Source organism: Aquarana catesbeiana, linkage group LG08 (genome assembly GCF_042186555.1).
Source record: "Aquarana catesbeiana isolate 2022-GZ linkage group LG08, ASM4218655v1, whole genome shotgun sequence".
Taxonomy (NCBI): Eukaryota; Metazoa; Chordata; class Amphibia; order Anura; family Ranidae; genus Aquarana; species Aquarana catesbeiana.
The window spans coordinates 164,192,696-164,209,142 of NC_133331.1; the positions used below are offsets into that span (position 1 = coordinate 164,192,696).

The following is a 16,447-nucleotide window of genomic DNA, read 5'->3' on the forward strand; positions in this document are numbered from 1 at the left end:
CATTACTACTCTCCTTGGGGCACCCAACAATGCCCCAGGTCTTTTACAATCCTGTAGTGTATACTAAAAAAAATTGCAGTGCGACACTAAAGAGTTTGGGTTTGGCTTGACGAAAAGGTGGCAACCCTACCTGCAACCTGTAGTACACAAGAGAAATTTTCGGTGTATGGCCGGCCTAATGCTGGAACTGTCAGCTGCCAAGTGACAGCTGGGATCCAGGCTGATTCTGCTACAGACCACACCAAAAGAGTGCTCTGTAGCTGTGGGCACAATGCGGATCATTGCTTCTGCATTGTGTTAAGAGAGCCAGTGATGTGACATCACAGCACTTCCTGTGAATCTGGATACTACAGTATAGCTGAAGCATCTTTGTCTTGTCTCCCCCTGAAGCAATAGATCACTGTAAAGCCACGTACACACGAGCGGAATGTCCGACAGAAAAAGTCAGACGAAAGCTTTTCATCATCTATTCCGATCGTGTGTAGGCCTCATCGGACTTTTTTTTTCAAAAATTCTGACGGACCTAGAAATGGAACATGTTCTAAATATTTCCGACTGAACCAATTCCTATCGGGAAAACTGCTCATCTGTATGCTGTTCCGACGGACCAAAAACGACGCATGCTCTGAAGCAAGTATGAGACGGAAGCTATTGGCTACTGGCTATTGCACTTCCTTTTTCTAGTCCCGTCGTACGTGTTGTACGTCACCGCGTTCTGGACGGTCGGACTTTGGTCAGACTTTGGTTTGACTGTGTGTAGGCAAGACCGCTTGAATGGAATTCCGTCTGAGAAACCTTCGGAGTTTATTCCGACGGCAAAACTGGTTGTGTGTATGTAGCATTAAAGTGATCTGTCCTGGTCTGATTGCAATCCTATTTTAGTAAGCAGACAGGTGTTACAGAAAGCTTCAGAAGGAAATAATGTTGTCACCCTGCTGACCATGCAGTGTGTAAGAGGTGTGTGAAGCAGTATTTTTTGTACGATTTTCTGATCGTGTGTACTAGGCTTGAGACTAAAAATATAATGGCAGGTAAATCAGTTTACATATATGTATTCCAACTGTGTGTTCAGTTGCTTAATTTAAGTTCTGCTTTGACATTAAGACCTATTTACCTGTGTCCCCCCATCCAGAGATGAAGCATGTCTTCTGATAAGCTGCCTTCTCCTTCCTCTCAGGCAGACAGATGGGCAGCACATGTTCACTGAAGGCCAGACACTGGTGTTCCTTTCCCTGCACTCTCACCAATGCAATATCATTGTCATTGCTGCCAGAATGATATTTCTTGTGTACAGCAATCCTCTGTACAGGAAGTTCTCTTTCAAAGTCATCCTCGACACCAGTATGGTAATCTCCTACTCTGAGAGAATATCGGTGTGGCTTCTCTCCAAACCTGAGGGATTAACAAAGAAATCATAAACCCATAACAGAATACACACATACCTTCATTGACTGTGTGCCTGATGAACATAGCTAGTCAGAAAGTCAGAAAGTGTTCTATGATCGCTCCTGTACATCAAGTCACCTCCTGCCCACTTTCGTGATGCAGGAGTCCACCTTGAGTAAGCTCTGGTTTCGGAGGGTATCAGAGCTTACTTGGGTGGATGATGTCATTTCTTCCAATTACATGACCGTGTTCAGACCTAGAGATTGCCTTTTAGTCAGTATATCTTGCTGGGGTGGGCTATCAGAAGATATTGACAGATAGTCCTGAATGGGTAGAGTAACAGTGTCTCTTAAAATGTGTGTTAATAGAGCATATTTACAAATGTATCCAGTTTTCTGCCTTATGCTGTTCTTTAAATAAAATTGTTACATTTTAATTGATTTAAAATGAACTCCAGATAGACATAAAACATCAAAAGATGCAGTTAAATATTCATTAGATATCATTATATGCGATTAGTATTAGTACTCAATGCCCAACTCTGGGAAATCTGCTAAATTTGAGCCTTCACAGCAAAGGTTAACTGCTGGTTTAGGTGTCTGTTTGTGAAGCAGTGAACAGCGGTGATCCCCAGGATCGCCCCTGATTACAGCCCATAAACAGTTTATGAAACAGAGATAATCGGGGGAGAAGTGTTTGAACATGTTCTCCCGCAGAAGATCTCCACACACCGAAAATCCTCATTGACTGACACAGAAACGGCCAGTTTATTAAGCTGCAATCTCAGCGCTTCCCTGGCGATCTGTGTCAGAATTCACCCTCCCAGATTCACCAGCTCGGAAGTGGAGAATCCGGGAGTGAAGAGGGAATCCCGGGGGATCTGAGGGGGAAGGTGGAAGATTTTTAACTTCCTTCTACCTCGTTCAGACTCCCCAACACTTTAACTATGTTGTCCCCCTATCATATTTATGTGTATATATATATATATATATATATATATATATATATATATATATATATATATATATATATAATTGTGTGTATATACATGTATATATAATGTGTGTGTGTGTATACATATATATATATAATGTAGGGAGACTCGTTATTTTATTAACATTAACCACGCCATCTGTCAGTGTACCGAGCATTGATAATTTAACACTGCTTAATAAACTGACATCTCAGTGTTTCGGTGAATTTCTGGTACTGTAATCTCGTAAAGTCTCACGAGATTCCAGTCTCAGGGGCCATTCTCCACTGTTGGAAGCGTTTGTAGATCACTTCACTCCTCCAAAGGTGAAGCGATCTACTCTGCTTCATAAACTGGCATACAGAGGAGAAAGATCTCCTCTGTGAATGCCGGAGAATGAAGCAGTGAATAGATTTCACTGCTTCATAAACGAACACCTTAGTCTAGGGGAGAGTAGTAGACTATACCCTGGTGCCCTGCATCGATCTTGATGACATCTTGACCTTAGGCCACTGGAGCATGGGGGAGGCCCAGTGGAAAACTTTTAAGATTCCTGGAGTTCAACTTTAAATTTGTCCTTATACCAGCTTCCTGTAATCCCCTGCAATGCACGCCTGATTTTTGGAAAGAATGTGCCAGGATAGAGCCAATTAGACAGTGCGACAGTGCTACAGTTCACAATGCTGTCAGTCTAACACACTGAACTTGCTTATCAGTGTATTTCTGCTCCATCACTGCCCAATCAGTAAGCTGAGGGTGTTTTATCGAACAAGGGAAGTATCTGCTTGTCTAGAATGGGTATCTTGTGATCTAGATACCCATTATAGACACTATAGTCAGATCTGCAACAAGATATACTATATACAGTATGTGGGAGCATTCTTCAACACTCCACAGAAAGCAGTTTCACTCCCATCAGAAAAGATTCCTATATTGATAGGGAAAGTAAAAAGAGCACTGGCGAGCCATTCCATGTCAGCATCAGACTGTCTGAGCCAACTAGGGTCCCTCTCTTCATGAATCCCATGGTGAAATGGGCCAGGTGGCATCTAGGGGGGTTCCAGCTGGGCTTTCTGTCACAGTGGAGGAAGAATCACCTGGATCAGAGGATATTGGTTACACCCGCAAGACTCTGGTGGTGGACAAGGTCATCCAACCTTCTGGTTCACTGTTCCCTTGGACCCATCTCGTGGACTTTTCTGACGTCAGGCGCAAGTCAGTTAGGGTGGGGAGCACACTATCAAGACCAGTTGGTACAAGGGAGATGGATATTCGATTCAGCAGGAGTAGTGTTAAACACCTTAGAGCTAAGGGCAGCATGGATGGCGATCGTCTTTCAAGATCATTCAGCGACAACAACGAATGATCTCTGAATCCGAGGGTCTTTCTCTAGATATGCCAGCAATAGGGCACTCGCCAAATAGACCGCTTTGCCTCCCCGCTCAATGAGAAGATGCCTCTATTCTTTTCGAGATTCCCGTCTCTGAGGTCAGCAGGGGTGGATGCCCTAGTCCAGCCATGGAACTTTCAGAGGGGATATGCATTTCCTCCAACCACTCTGATACTGAGGTTTCTCCAACGTCCAACAACAGAGAAAGTCACAGTTTTGGCAGTGATCCCATATTGGCCCAAAAGGCAGTGGTTCACGCTCCTAGTCAGTATGGCCCTGTGTAAACTGCTTCCCCTTCCACGCATGGACAACCTTCTGTCTCAGGACAATTTCTGTCACCCGCACCCGGAGATTCTAGATTTGAGGGCCTGGAAGTTGAGCTGAAGAGGTTGGGCGAGTTAGGATGCTCTCATAGTGTTATCCAAACACTACTACAGGCAAAAAAATCATCTACTAATGTCACCTATTATAGAGTTTGGAGAAAGTTTACAGAACTAGCAGAGACTAACCATTTCGATCCCCTGAATCCCAGAGTCCAGAATATACTTCTCTTTTTACAGCGTGACTTGGACTTAGGTATGAACACACTTAAGGTTCAGGTCTCAGCCCTTTCAGCTTTAACAGAGACACGGTGGGCACTAAATCCTCTTGTAGAACGCTTTTTGAAGACAGTCCTAAGATTGCGACCTCCCAGGAAAATGCTATACACCAAGTGGGACTTAACTATTGTACTTAATGTCCTTTCAAATCCTCCTTTTCCTCCCACAGAAGAATGCACCTTAGAGGATATTTCCTTGAAGGCGGTCTTCCTGATCGCCATCACTTCGGGTCACAGAGTGTTGGAGATCCAAACACTAGGATCACAGGAACCCTACATCACCTTTTTCCCAGACAGGGTGGTTTTGCAGCCTATTCATCAATTAATTCCTAAAGTGCCTTCAGTTTACCATCTTAACCAGGAATGGGTTCTTCCAACATTCGGGGAGAACCCAGCCTCCTCAAGGCTGCACAAGTTGGATATAGCGAGGTCCCTAAAGCACTATTTAAATTTGACACAACAGTGCAACAAAGATCAATGGCTATTTATCATCCCAAAGGGTGTTAAATAGGGAATGGCAGTGTCCAAGACGACCTTGGCGAGCTGGATCATGAGGTTAATCCAAAGAGCATATCAGGATAGTGATCTTCCAGTTCCAGATGCGGTCAACGCGTGGAATAGCCTCCTCCTGGGCAGCCTTGGCGTGAATCTCCCCTGAGACAATTTGCCGAGCGGCCAGTAGTTGGTCGTCCTTCAACCCTTTCATGTCTCACTATAGTGTAGACCCAGCGGTTCTTACTTTCCGAGAGTTTGGGGAAAGGTCTTGCAGTTATCTGTACTGTAGTTTTCAATACATTTCTTATTGCAGTACCCTCCCTGTAAGCGAGTTATTTACCATTGGTATGCTGCCATGGAGGCACCAGGAAAACGGAAAATTGAATACTTACCTTTCCGTAATTTTTCTTTCCTGGTGCCTCCCCATGGCAGCATACACCCTCCCTTCAATAATCCTTAATGTTCTGAGGTCTAGTTACAAGAATACTGGCTGAGGGGAACAACTCTTTTTTATAGAGTTAAAGTGGTCCTGTGGGTTGATAGGGGGCGGAGCAACCAACCATTGGTATGCTGCTATGGGTAGGCACCAGGAAAGGAAAATTACGGAAAGGTAAGTATTAAATTTTCCAATATCAACAGACCTAAATGAGGCTGGACAGGTGTGTTTGGTGGCCAATTCTAAAACTATTCATAGATGGGGAACCTTGAAGAACAAAGGGAACAAAACCAAAAATCTATTGGTGGTTTCTCGGCAGGCACTTGTGGTTTTCCTGTGGTTGAGTGCTAGAGGATATGTCAAGTAATTTAGAAGTTATTTCAGATAACTGGCAATCCTGTTGTTTAACATTCCAATATGGGCCACTCATAAAGTTCCCATTAGGCAGGGTATCCTTTAGCTTTTGAACTGTGTGAAACAAATGCAGGCTGTTCTCAAAACCGAGAAACATCAGATGTTTTTTGTATCAGAAGTACTTTGCCTTTGTATTAGATCAGGGGTAGGCAACCTCGGCTCCTCCAGCTGTTTTGAAAGTACAAGTCCCATGAGACATCGTAAGACCCTGACAATCACAGGCATGACTCCTAGAGGCAGAGGCATGATGAGATTTGTAGTTTCACCACAGCTGGAGTGCCCAGGTTGAAGGTATATTTTGTGTTGTGTCTGTGGGTCTCCTGCTTTCTACTAACCTTTTAAAGCAGTGAGCAGCTGTTAAGGCCCAGCAACTGCTGATCAGTGTTGCTCCACATAGTAAACGAGTTTCTGTGTGAAATCCTTTAAGTCTAAGAGAAGCTTGCCATGGCCAAACCCCCCTATAGGAAGAAATCACAACACAAAGTTTAAATGACTCTACTGCCCTTTTTATTGTAACTTATATTAATAGTAATATAGAAATAACAGCAGGGGTGCGCTATACCAACGCACCTAACCCACTAAAACATTAATGGAGGCGAATATTAATGCTAAAATGATTCCCTTAAGTTGATCTTACAATATTACTCCACTCTGATGGCAGACTCTAACCCCAGATTCGCTACTGCCCAAGCCTGCTGGTTCTCTCTAGATATACAACTTACTGATTCTGACTGGTCTGAGTTCAGTAGTGCCTACAAAAACTCTGATCTCTTCTAGGTATAGAATAATCCAGTTGAAAATATTTCATCATAGTCATCTGACACCTGTTAAGCTGTATAAAATGGGCGTACGCCAACATCTGATTATTTTAGGGGCTGTGGGGACTCTGCTGACCTCATGCATTGCTTTTGGTCCTGTGCAATAGTCCAAACATTCTGGTCAGAAGTTGATTCCTTTATTTCCATGGTGCTAGGTTTACCCAATATACTACATCCTAAAAACTGTCAACTGGGTGTTTTTGGAAAATTAAAAGCATCCAAATACCGTATGTTTTACGTTTCTTACAGATGAGAAGAGAGGCAGCGCCTTCTAAGTGTAGCATAAAATTACTGGCTTTATTAAACAACAAAGTGGCAACTCACAACAGTAATGCCCCGTACACACGGTCGGACTTTGTTCGGACATTCCGGCAACAAAATCCTAGGATTTTTTCCGACGGATGTTGGCTCAAACTTGTCTTGCATACACACGGTCACACAAAGTTGTCGGAAAATCCAATCGTTCTAAACGCGGTGACGTAAAACACGTACGTCGGGACTATAAACGGGACAGTGGCCAATAGCTTTCATCTCTTTATTTATTCTGAGCATGCGTGGCACTTTGTCCGTCGGATTTGTGTACACACGATCGGAATTTCTGACAACGGATTTTGTTGTCGGAAAATTTTATCTCCTGCTCTCCAACTTTGTGTGTCGGAAAATCCGATGGAAAATGTCCGATGGAGCCCACACACGGTCGGAATTTCCGACAACACACTCCGATCGTACATTTTCCATCGGAAAATCCGACCGTGTGTACGGGGCATAAGAGTGTTAACAGTATGCACATGTTGACTTTACTATGTCAAAAGTCAACAGCTATGCCATCACCTCCATCTTTAACCACTTTCGGTGGCCACTGACATATGCAAAGAACAGTAATATATGGCTACCAGAGAAAGGGCAGCCTGCCTTCACCTACTCTGTGCTGGGCAAAAGGCAAGATAGTGATTCTCAATAGCGGGAGTAACATTGGAGACAGCCTGCCATTTTATATATAGGACTGATTATGCACCAGAAACTTAATTATAAGCTTATACTTGGCAGAGGTTTTTGTAAATATTGGCAAAGGAAACTGTTGAAGTCTATTGGTATACTTGACTTTTTTGCTTCTGAGCTGCTAGAATCCAGTCCATAAAAGGAGAGAAGACATACAGTACACAGCATGTCAAGACAACTGAAAACAACTGTGCAATGTCCAAAGCTATAGCTAAAGCTGGGCAATAAAAGAATCCTTTATTTATTATCCTGTAATACAAACATGTTGAGAAGTGTTATGTTTTCAATTAAAATGATACTCCGTTGGCACATTTTCATTTTGCCAGCATCTTACTGTCTCCTCACATTTTACCATGTTTGGTGCTAATCCTGAACGAATTGTGTTCTAGGCAGAAGTGATTTAACATTAACATGTACTGATTTTATACACAGTCGCTTTGGCAGTAGACAGGGATGTCAAGAGGAGTGAGAGAATGGTATTTCCTTATCCTTTAACAAATAATATAATCAGGTACATTACTATTCATACATACCTGACTGATTTGGTTCCACCAACAATTCTCTTCTTTCGTCGAGTCACCAGACTAATACCACACAGGGCAGATTCTGCATCTAAGTGATAAAAAGAAATTTGAATAAATCACTCCTCATTACTTTCCTATTTTTTTTCTACCTAGAATGTAACATTTTTATGATTCTAAGGCATGCAACAGTCCAGTTTTACTACCATACACAACTGATCTGTGATGTGAGAATGATAATGTTTGTGATATCAAAAATTAAAAAAAAAAAATTACAATTGTGCTATATCGAGGAAAATTATATATATATATATATATATATATATATATATATATATATATATATATATATATATGTATATATATATATATATATATGTATATATATATATATATATATATATATATATATATATATGTATGTATATATATATATATATATATATATGTATATATATATATATATATATATATATGTATGTATATATATATATATATATATATATATATATATATATGTATATATATATATATATATACACATGTATATATATATATATATATATATATAAAAATATATATATTTTGTTTAATGAACCCACACAGCATGTTAATACAAAGTAAAATATTCCAACTCTGTCTAGGTAGAACTTGTACACATTTTTTCAGATAATGTTACATTTTGATGAGTTATGTTATTAGGACTTCACTGTTTAAAATAAAGTAGAAGCTGGTGCCATGACCGCTACTCCAGGTTCCAGGTTCTCTTGCAGTGTACTATAGAGTCACATTTAATGCAGGTCTGTGGCAGCTGGTGGTATATCCTTTTTTGGGGGGGGGCGGCAAACAATGAACACACAGCCCCCTCCCCCTGGTGGGTCGGTTGGTCAGTCACCTATGGCTCTAATCACGTGCTTAAAAAAAAAAAAACCCATTGGAATCAATGCGTCCGGTGCCCCGCATTATGGGCCACCACTGATGCAGGTACTAGAGTTGTGTCTTCCTACATTGTTTGCATCAATAAACACGCAGCCCCATAGTCTAGTGTGGAAAGGCACTCCCCTGCTTCTCCCTCCTTCTTCCCCCTACCTTCTCAAAGCTAAATGAGACTTCGCTGTCCACAGGGCATGAGGTAGAATGCTCTCTTATCCTCCCTCACCTCAGGGCCAGTCAGCTAATATGCATTATAGATCAAGAATTCCTACCCAGATAGCAAGCAATTGTGCTGCAAGTTTGAAAATGACTTGCTAACCTATTGCTAGACTTGCTAGGCTTCACAAGTTTGTTGCACAATTGCAGAAAGTCTGCATTGCATGACTCCAGATAAACTTTCTTTGCAAACATTCTGCAAGTCTGCTGCAAGTTCTGGTTCAGTTATGTTGTGCAATAGTCATCCCACCACAGGGGTCACTGTGGCTGAATTTTTATGCTATAGACTTGCAGAGCTCTTACTGTAGACTCACCACTGCAACTTTGCTCTTGCATAGACTTGCCATGCAAATTTGCTAAAATTAGAAAAGTGTCAACTAGAACTTGTAATTCAAGTGCTCTGCAAGTGTTCAACTTGCCAGTGAAAATGTGCAGTAAGTTAACATACTTACAATTCAACACTGCCACAAATTTGTGGCAAGTTGTCCTTGCTATCTGGGTATGGATATCTGATCAAATTCCAGTAATAATCTCAGATTATGCCATGACATGATAACGGTATTCCTGCATGAAATGGAAATCATTCCAGTGGGACCAGAATGTGGCTAAAATTCACCCCTTTTTAATTACTGAAACTACAGAGCTACTCATTCACTTTCTTATCTCTTGCCTTGACTATTGCAACTCCCTTCTCATAGGCCTACCTCTCCATAGGCCATCTTTAGCCTATCATGAATGCTGCTGCCAGACTTTTCTACCTTACCAACCGCTCAGTGTCTGCCACCCCTCTCCGCCAATCTCTACACTGGCTTCCGATTGCCCAGCGAATTAAATTCAAAATACTAACAACACCTTACAAAGCCATTCACAACCCTGCCCCAAGCTACATCACCAATCTTGTCTCCAAATATCACCCAAACAGCGGCATCACTAGAGGGGGGCCAGAGGGGGTCATGCCCCCCAACATTATACTGTGCCCCCCATGTGCCCCTCCAATTAAAATGCCCTTTTTTGTGTAAATTGTGCCCTATCAGCTATATTGCCTGATTCTGAATTGTTTGCTAGGTGCCTGCCGCCTAGAAACCAGTGACGTCAGGCACACAGACAGATTGAGGCCGAGGAGGCCTCAGCATTCACAGTGGAGGAGGATTTAACTACCTCTTCTTCTGCGCTGAGTGCTTAGCTCCACCCACCTTCTCCTCTTCTCTGGTCTGGTGGCAGGAAGGGAGTGCTGCAGCCTGCAGGTACTTGTGTGCTGTGGCGTCGGGAGGTGGGGGCTGACCAGGGCTATAGCCCTGATGTGGCCCCCAAAAAGCCCTGGGTCTGGTGTTGGTGATTTTCAATTATTAATCCAGAGTCCCAAGGCCTGGGGTTGGCTAGGAACTTGGGGCTATATGGGGTGGGACTACCCTGTGCAGCCGACTGACAGAAGAAGTCCCGCCTCCTGGTCAGGGTCCTTTGATAGAATATCACACTGGTCCAAAGCCAGGACCAGGAGGTAGGACTTAGTGGACACTGCGGCCACGCCGGGAAGCGTAAGATCCCCACTATGTAAACCGGCAGGCAGCGGCTCTCCTCTCCCCATGGCATGCACTGGCAAGGCTGCGCTGATGGGCACTGGTGAGGCTGAGCTGATGGGTACTGGCAAGGCTGCGCTGATGGGCACTGGTGAGGCTGCATTGATGGGCATTGGTGAGGCTGCATTAATGGGCATTAGTAAGGCTGAGCTGATGGACACTGGCAAGGCGGCGTTGGTGGGCACTGGCAAGGCAGTGCTGATGGGATAGTGGCAAGGCAGCACTGATGGGCACTGATGAGGCTGCATTTGATGAGCATTGGTGAGGCTGAGCTGATGGGCACTGACAAGGCTGCACTGATGGGTACTGGAGAGACTGTGCTGGTGGGCACTGGCGAGGCTGCACTGATGGGCACTGGCAAGGCTGCTCTGATGGCACTGGCAAGGCTGCTCTGATGGGCACTGGCAAGGCTGTGCTGATGGACACTGGCGAAGGTTGTGCTGATAAGCACAGGTAAGGCTGCATTGATGGGCACTAGTGAGGCTGCAAGTATCGGTATTGGTGAGGCTGAGCTGATGGGTACTGGCAAGGCTGCACTGATGGGCACTGATCAGGCTGCATTGATGGGCACAGGTAAGTCTGAGTTGATGGGCACTGATCAGGTTGCATTGATGGGCACTGGTGAGGCTGCATTGATGGGCACTGGTGAGGATGCATTGATGGGCTCTGACCAGGCTGCATTGATGGGCACTGACCCGGCTGCATTGATGGGCACAGGTAAGGTTGCTCTGATGGGCACTGGTGAGGTTGTGCTGATGGGCACTGGCAAGGCTGTGCTGATGGACACTGGCGCAGGTTGCGCTGATGGGCACAGGTAAGGCTGCATTGATGGGCACTGATCAGGCTGCATTGATGGGCACTAGTGAGGCTGCATTGATGGGCAATAGCGAGGCTGTGCTGATGGGCACTGGCGAGACTGCACTGATGGGCACTGGCGAGACTGCGCTGATGGGCAATGGCGAGACTGAGCTGATGGGCACTGATCAGGCTGCATTGATGGACACAGGTAAGGCTGAGCTGATGGGCACTGATCAGGCTGCATTGAGGGGCACAGGTCTCATGTACCCTGGCTCTTGTGGTCATGTCCCTGTTCGGCCCCTTTCACACGGGGCAGATCCGTCCGAGCTGCTCTGCTGATCCCCACATGTAGTTCCCAACCAGAATGGCCCCATAGCCTTTTATGGGACAGGGAACTACAAAGCCGAGCATGCTCTCTGACCAGAGGGGATTGACACAGCAGAGGCTGCCCTGGGAGAAAGGTCAGTCCACCACGAGGAAGGAGAAGTACAGACAGGACGACAGGGGCTGCCGTTACACTCTGGGGCGACCATCCTGCCTTGGTTCCAGAGTCGGTCAGGATGGGCATCCCACCTGGTGCATCTCCAGGCGTTTGAGGACAAGAGGCATTCCAGTTGCAAGGTGGCCACGCTGGCCACCTGAAGAACCATCTGCTAGGACATCACCCTTTGGCCTTGGTCGCAGGACTGGTGAGCGGGCACTTGCCCCCCTACTTTTGTCCCTGCCTTCCCAAATATGAAAGCTGGAGACGCCACTGCATCCAAACCATCCTCTCTGCTCCTCCAAAGACCACCTGCTCTCAAGCTCCCTTGTCTCCTCCTCCCATGCTCATCTCCAGGACTTTCCCAGAGCCTCTCCCATTCTCTGGAACTCTCTAACTCAATCTGTCCACAACTACAACAGCAGAGCCACAGCCTGGAAGCAAGTGTGGAAGGAATCGTGGAAGGAAGACAAGAAAGTGATGGCCTGGGTTCAGTCTGGTCTGAGAAAAGATGCAGGCTGTTGTAAGACCACAGCCTGGGGACAGATATGTCATCTGCTGCTGTTCCTGATCTCTTGTAGTCCTGGACTCGATTGTGCTTACTATTATAAGGACTCCTCAGGCCAACAATTTTGACTGTAAAATAATTGATGTGTGCCCTGGGGTACAAAGGCTTCGCAAATTTCACCAGTTTCTCCAGCGTTGCCTTCCTCTTTATTTTGTTATGACCCATAATAAATGGCTATTTATTTTTCACAAAAACTTGCCTATGTATTTTACTTCAAAAAGGACAGTTTGTGAGTAGGCAGGTACATTTCAAAAATACAATGTCAAATTAAGAGGGGACACCAACACCTATCTCCTTAAGGTTAAAAAATACAAGATAATAATGGTGTTGTGGTAAATTGACACAAAACGAAAGAAAAAATTATGGAGATCACTATAAAAAAAAAAAAAGGAGATCTGGATAAAAAAAAAAAAAAAATTATTCATGAGATCACGAGAAATAATAAAGAAATCAGGTTGTCAGAACTCTGTGTGAATATCAGTAGCAAAACAATTTCATTATTCTAGCATTATAAAGAAGAAGAGAATACGCTGCATTAAAAGAATTTAAAATTTGCAGCGTGACGAATGTGCTATCTCCATTACGAATGCTGGTTTTACTAGACCGAGCACTTCCGTCTCGTAATTGATTCAGAGCATGCGTGGAACTTTGTGCGTCAGAATTGTGTACACACGATCGGAATTTACAAGAACGGATTTTGTTGTCGGGAAATTTGAGATCCAGATCTCAAATTTGGTTTGTTGGAAATTCCAATGGAAAATGTCCGATGGAGCCTACACACGGTTGGAATTTCCGACAACAAGCTCCATGGAACATTTGTTGTCGGAAAATCTGACCGTGTGTACGTGGCATTATGCAGCATACTAACGATTGGATTTACCGATGGGTAATGTTCGATGGGAGCTTGTTGTCGGAAATTCCGACAGTGTATAGGCTCGATCAGACATTTTTCGTCAGAATTTCCGACAAACAAAATTTGAGATCTGGATCTCAAATTTTCCCATAACAAAATTCGTTCTCGTAAATTCCGATCGTGTGTACACAATTCCGACGCACAAAGTTTCACGCATGCTCTCTATCATATATGAGACGGAAGCACTCGGTCTGGTAAAACTAGCGTTCGTAATGGAGATAGCACATTCGTCACGCTGCAAATTTTTAAATCTTTTAATGCAGCGCATTCTCTTCTTCTTAATAATGCTAGAATAATGAAATTGTTTTGCTGCTGATATTCACACAGAGTTCTGAAAAAAATATTTCTTTATTATTTCTCGTGATCTCCAGAATATGTTTTTTTTTTTCGTCAGATCTCCATAATAATGTTTTTAATTTTTGTTTATAGTGTTTTTTTTATCAAGGTCCCCTGCTTTTTTTTTTTTATTGCTCTTCATAATATTGTTTTTCGTTTTGTGTCAAGTTACCACAACACTAATATTATCTAACCTCAAGGAGGTTGGATGGTGTTGGTGTCCCTTGTTAATTTGACATTGTATTTAAGAAATGTACCTGCCTACTCACAAACAAACTGTCCTTTTTTAGTAAAACACATAGGCAAGTATTTGTGAATCCAAAATAGCCATATATTATGGGTCATAATAAAATAAAGAGAAAGGCAACACTGGAGAAAATTGTGAAATTGACGAAGCCTTTGTACCCCAGGGCACACATCAACTATTTTACAGCCAAAATTGGTGGCATGAGGAGTCCATATAATAGTGAGCACAATCCGGTCCCAGACTACAAGAGATCAGGAACAGCAGCAGATGACATATATGTCCCCAGGCTGTGGTCATACAACAGCCTGCGTCTTTTGTCAGACCAGACTGAACCCAGGCCATCACACTCTTGTCTTCCTTCCACTCTTCCTTCCAGACTTGCTTGAAGGCTGTGGTTTTGGAGTTGTGGCAGGAGGAGGAGGATGGTCCAACTATCAGGTGTGTTTTGTTTGTGAGTTCGCCCCTCAACCCCTTATTTAGGAACACATACATCATTTCCTCACAGATGAGGCGTTGACCCTCCTCCATTTCCTGCATTTTGCATGCAGCCATGGAGGCAAAGGACTCTTGAAGAGTGGGGATGGTTCTGAGGGCAGCATTAGCCTCCTGAATAAGCCTAATCGCTGCCTCCTCCATGTTACTCCCCTTCCTGGGCCTTTTGATTGGAAGGTGGAGGAGAGGGACCTGGGACTGGGTCAGGCTACTTGGCCGGGCCACCTCCTGGCTACCACTTACCCCCACCACCTCCTGGCTGCCACTTTCCCCCGCCACCTCTCGGCTACCACATTCCACAATCTCCCCCTGGCTGCCACATTCCATGCCCTCCTCCTGGCTGAGGCTTTCCTGTGTATGAAAAAGGGACATAGTTTTCTTTTTTTATTCATCAATCACACACAATTTTCAGCTCATGACTGTTGCAAATTGAATGTTAACAAATAGAAAAGACTATCATTCTGACCCCAGCATTTTTCATTCTTGCCCCAAACATTTTTGGCCACTACTGTCTATTGATATGTAAAACACTTTATTAAATCAGCAATTAATGATCAATAATAGCATCTAGTTAACATCATTAATTTTACGACAAGAAATCTGTAGAACAATGCTATATCTGGCTCAAGCTGGGCTCCTCCACTTTTTCCTTGTTGGAAGGCCCAGGTTGGATGTTGGAAGCCTCAGCTGGGGTGGAAGGAAGCGTGGAAGAAAGAGTGGAAGGTAGGGTTGAGAGTGATTGCCTTCAGTCTGGTCTGACAGAGAACAAAGTCTCTCATAGTACCACAGCCTGGGAACATAAATGGCATCTGCGGCTGCTCCTGAGCTCATGCAATCCTGGACCTTATGGCGCTCCCTATTATAAGTGCTCCTCAGCCCACCAATATTTGCCTTCAAATAGGGGTGGTTGCGGCTTCACCAACTCAAGCAGTTTCTCCAGCGCTGCCTGCCTTTTTTGTTTATGATTATATTGTAGATGTTTCACCTGCCACAGACAGGGCAGCTCCCTATACTTGTCTATGAATATGGGGAGGAAGTTGTGATCATTGAAGCCATCCATTTTCTCCGCAAGACACAACACAAGACAAACCCTAATGTCAGGCTAAACTCTCCTAATCTTGTCTCAATATAGGCCTCAATCTAGAGGCAGTATAGGCCACTGATGCACCAAGTTAAACTTGTACCTTCGCTAGAACGATCGGCGCTTCCAGTACTCCTTCCTCCGCTCGCAGATCGTGCATACAACGCACGCGTGTTACGCTTTATATACACTGCACACGCGTGAAACTCCGCCCGCCCTTGACGTTCTTTCTAGTCTATTCCCCGCCCCTTGTCTTTCAGCGCAGTGGGAGAGCACATGGCGGAGAAAGAGCTAGTGCATGCAGACAGTAGCAGCAGCAACGACGAAAGGCCAGAGCCACGAACATCCCGATCCTGGAGGAGATTTAAGGCCTCAAATATGTCCTTTATAGAGATGGTGGAGATGGTGGACATCTTGAAGAGGGCCGACTATAATGGGAAGCATGGACCTTACCCAAACCCAAATCTCAGAAAGGCCAAGATCATGGATAAAGTTGTGAGCAGTCTGCACAGGAATTTTGGGGTACGACGATCCAAGGATCAATTGAGGAAATGCTGGTCAGACCTGAAATTAAGTACTGGATCAGTACAGAAAGATCAAGAGAGTTCTTCAAAAAAGTAAGTATTTGTTGTGTGTTCCTATTATTATTAGTACTTGCATGCTGCTCCATGTCCTTTTTACTGTTGTACAGTTTAAAATGGGAAGTTTCAGGTTTGCGGGCACAGTAATCGTTCGTAGTAAACATTGTTCGTTCACTCACTAATACAATGTTTTT

General features: G+C 44.1%; 1 protein-coding gene across 1 annotated transcript in view; it reads right to left on the bottom strand.

Annotated features, from left to right (window-relative positions):
• LOC141106149 (neurotrypsin-like) overlaps positions 1-16,447 on the bottom strand; it is a 68,620-nt gene that overhangs the window by 7,574 nt on the left and 44,599 nt on the right. The window contains exons 12-14 of the mRNA XM_073596671.1: positions 8,043-8,121; positions 6,028-6,150; positions 1,115-1,392 (exon numbers count right to left, since the gene is read on the bottom strand). Of these exons, the coding sequence (XP_073452772.1) occupies positions 1,115-1,392; positions 6,028-6,150; positions 8,043-8,121 (480 nt within the window). The remainder of the gene's footprint in view (positions 1-1,114; positions 1,393-6,027; positions 6,151-8,042; positions 8,122-16,447) is intronic.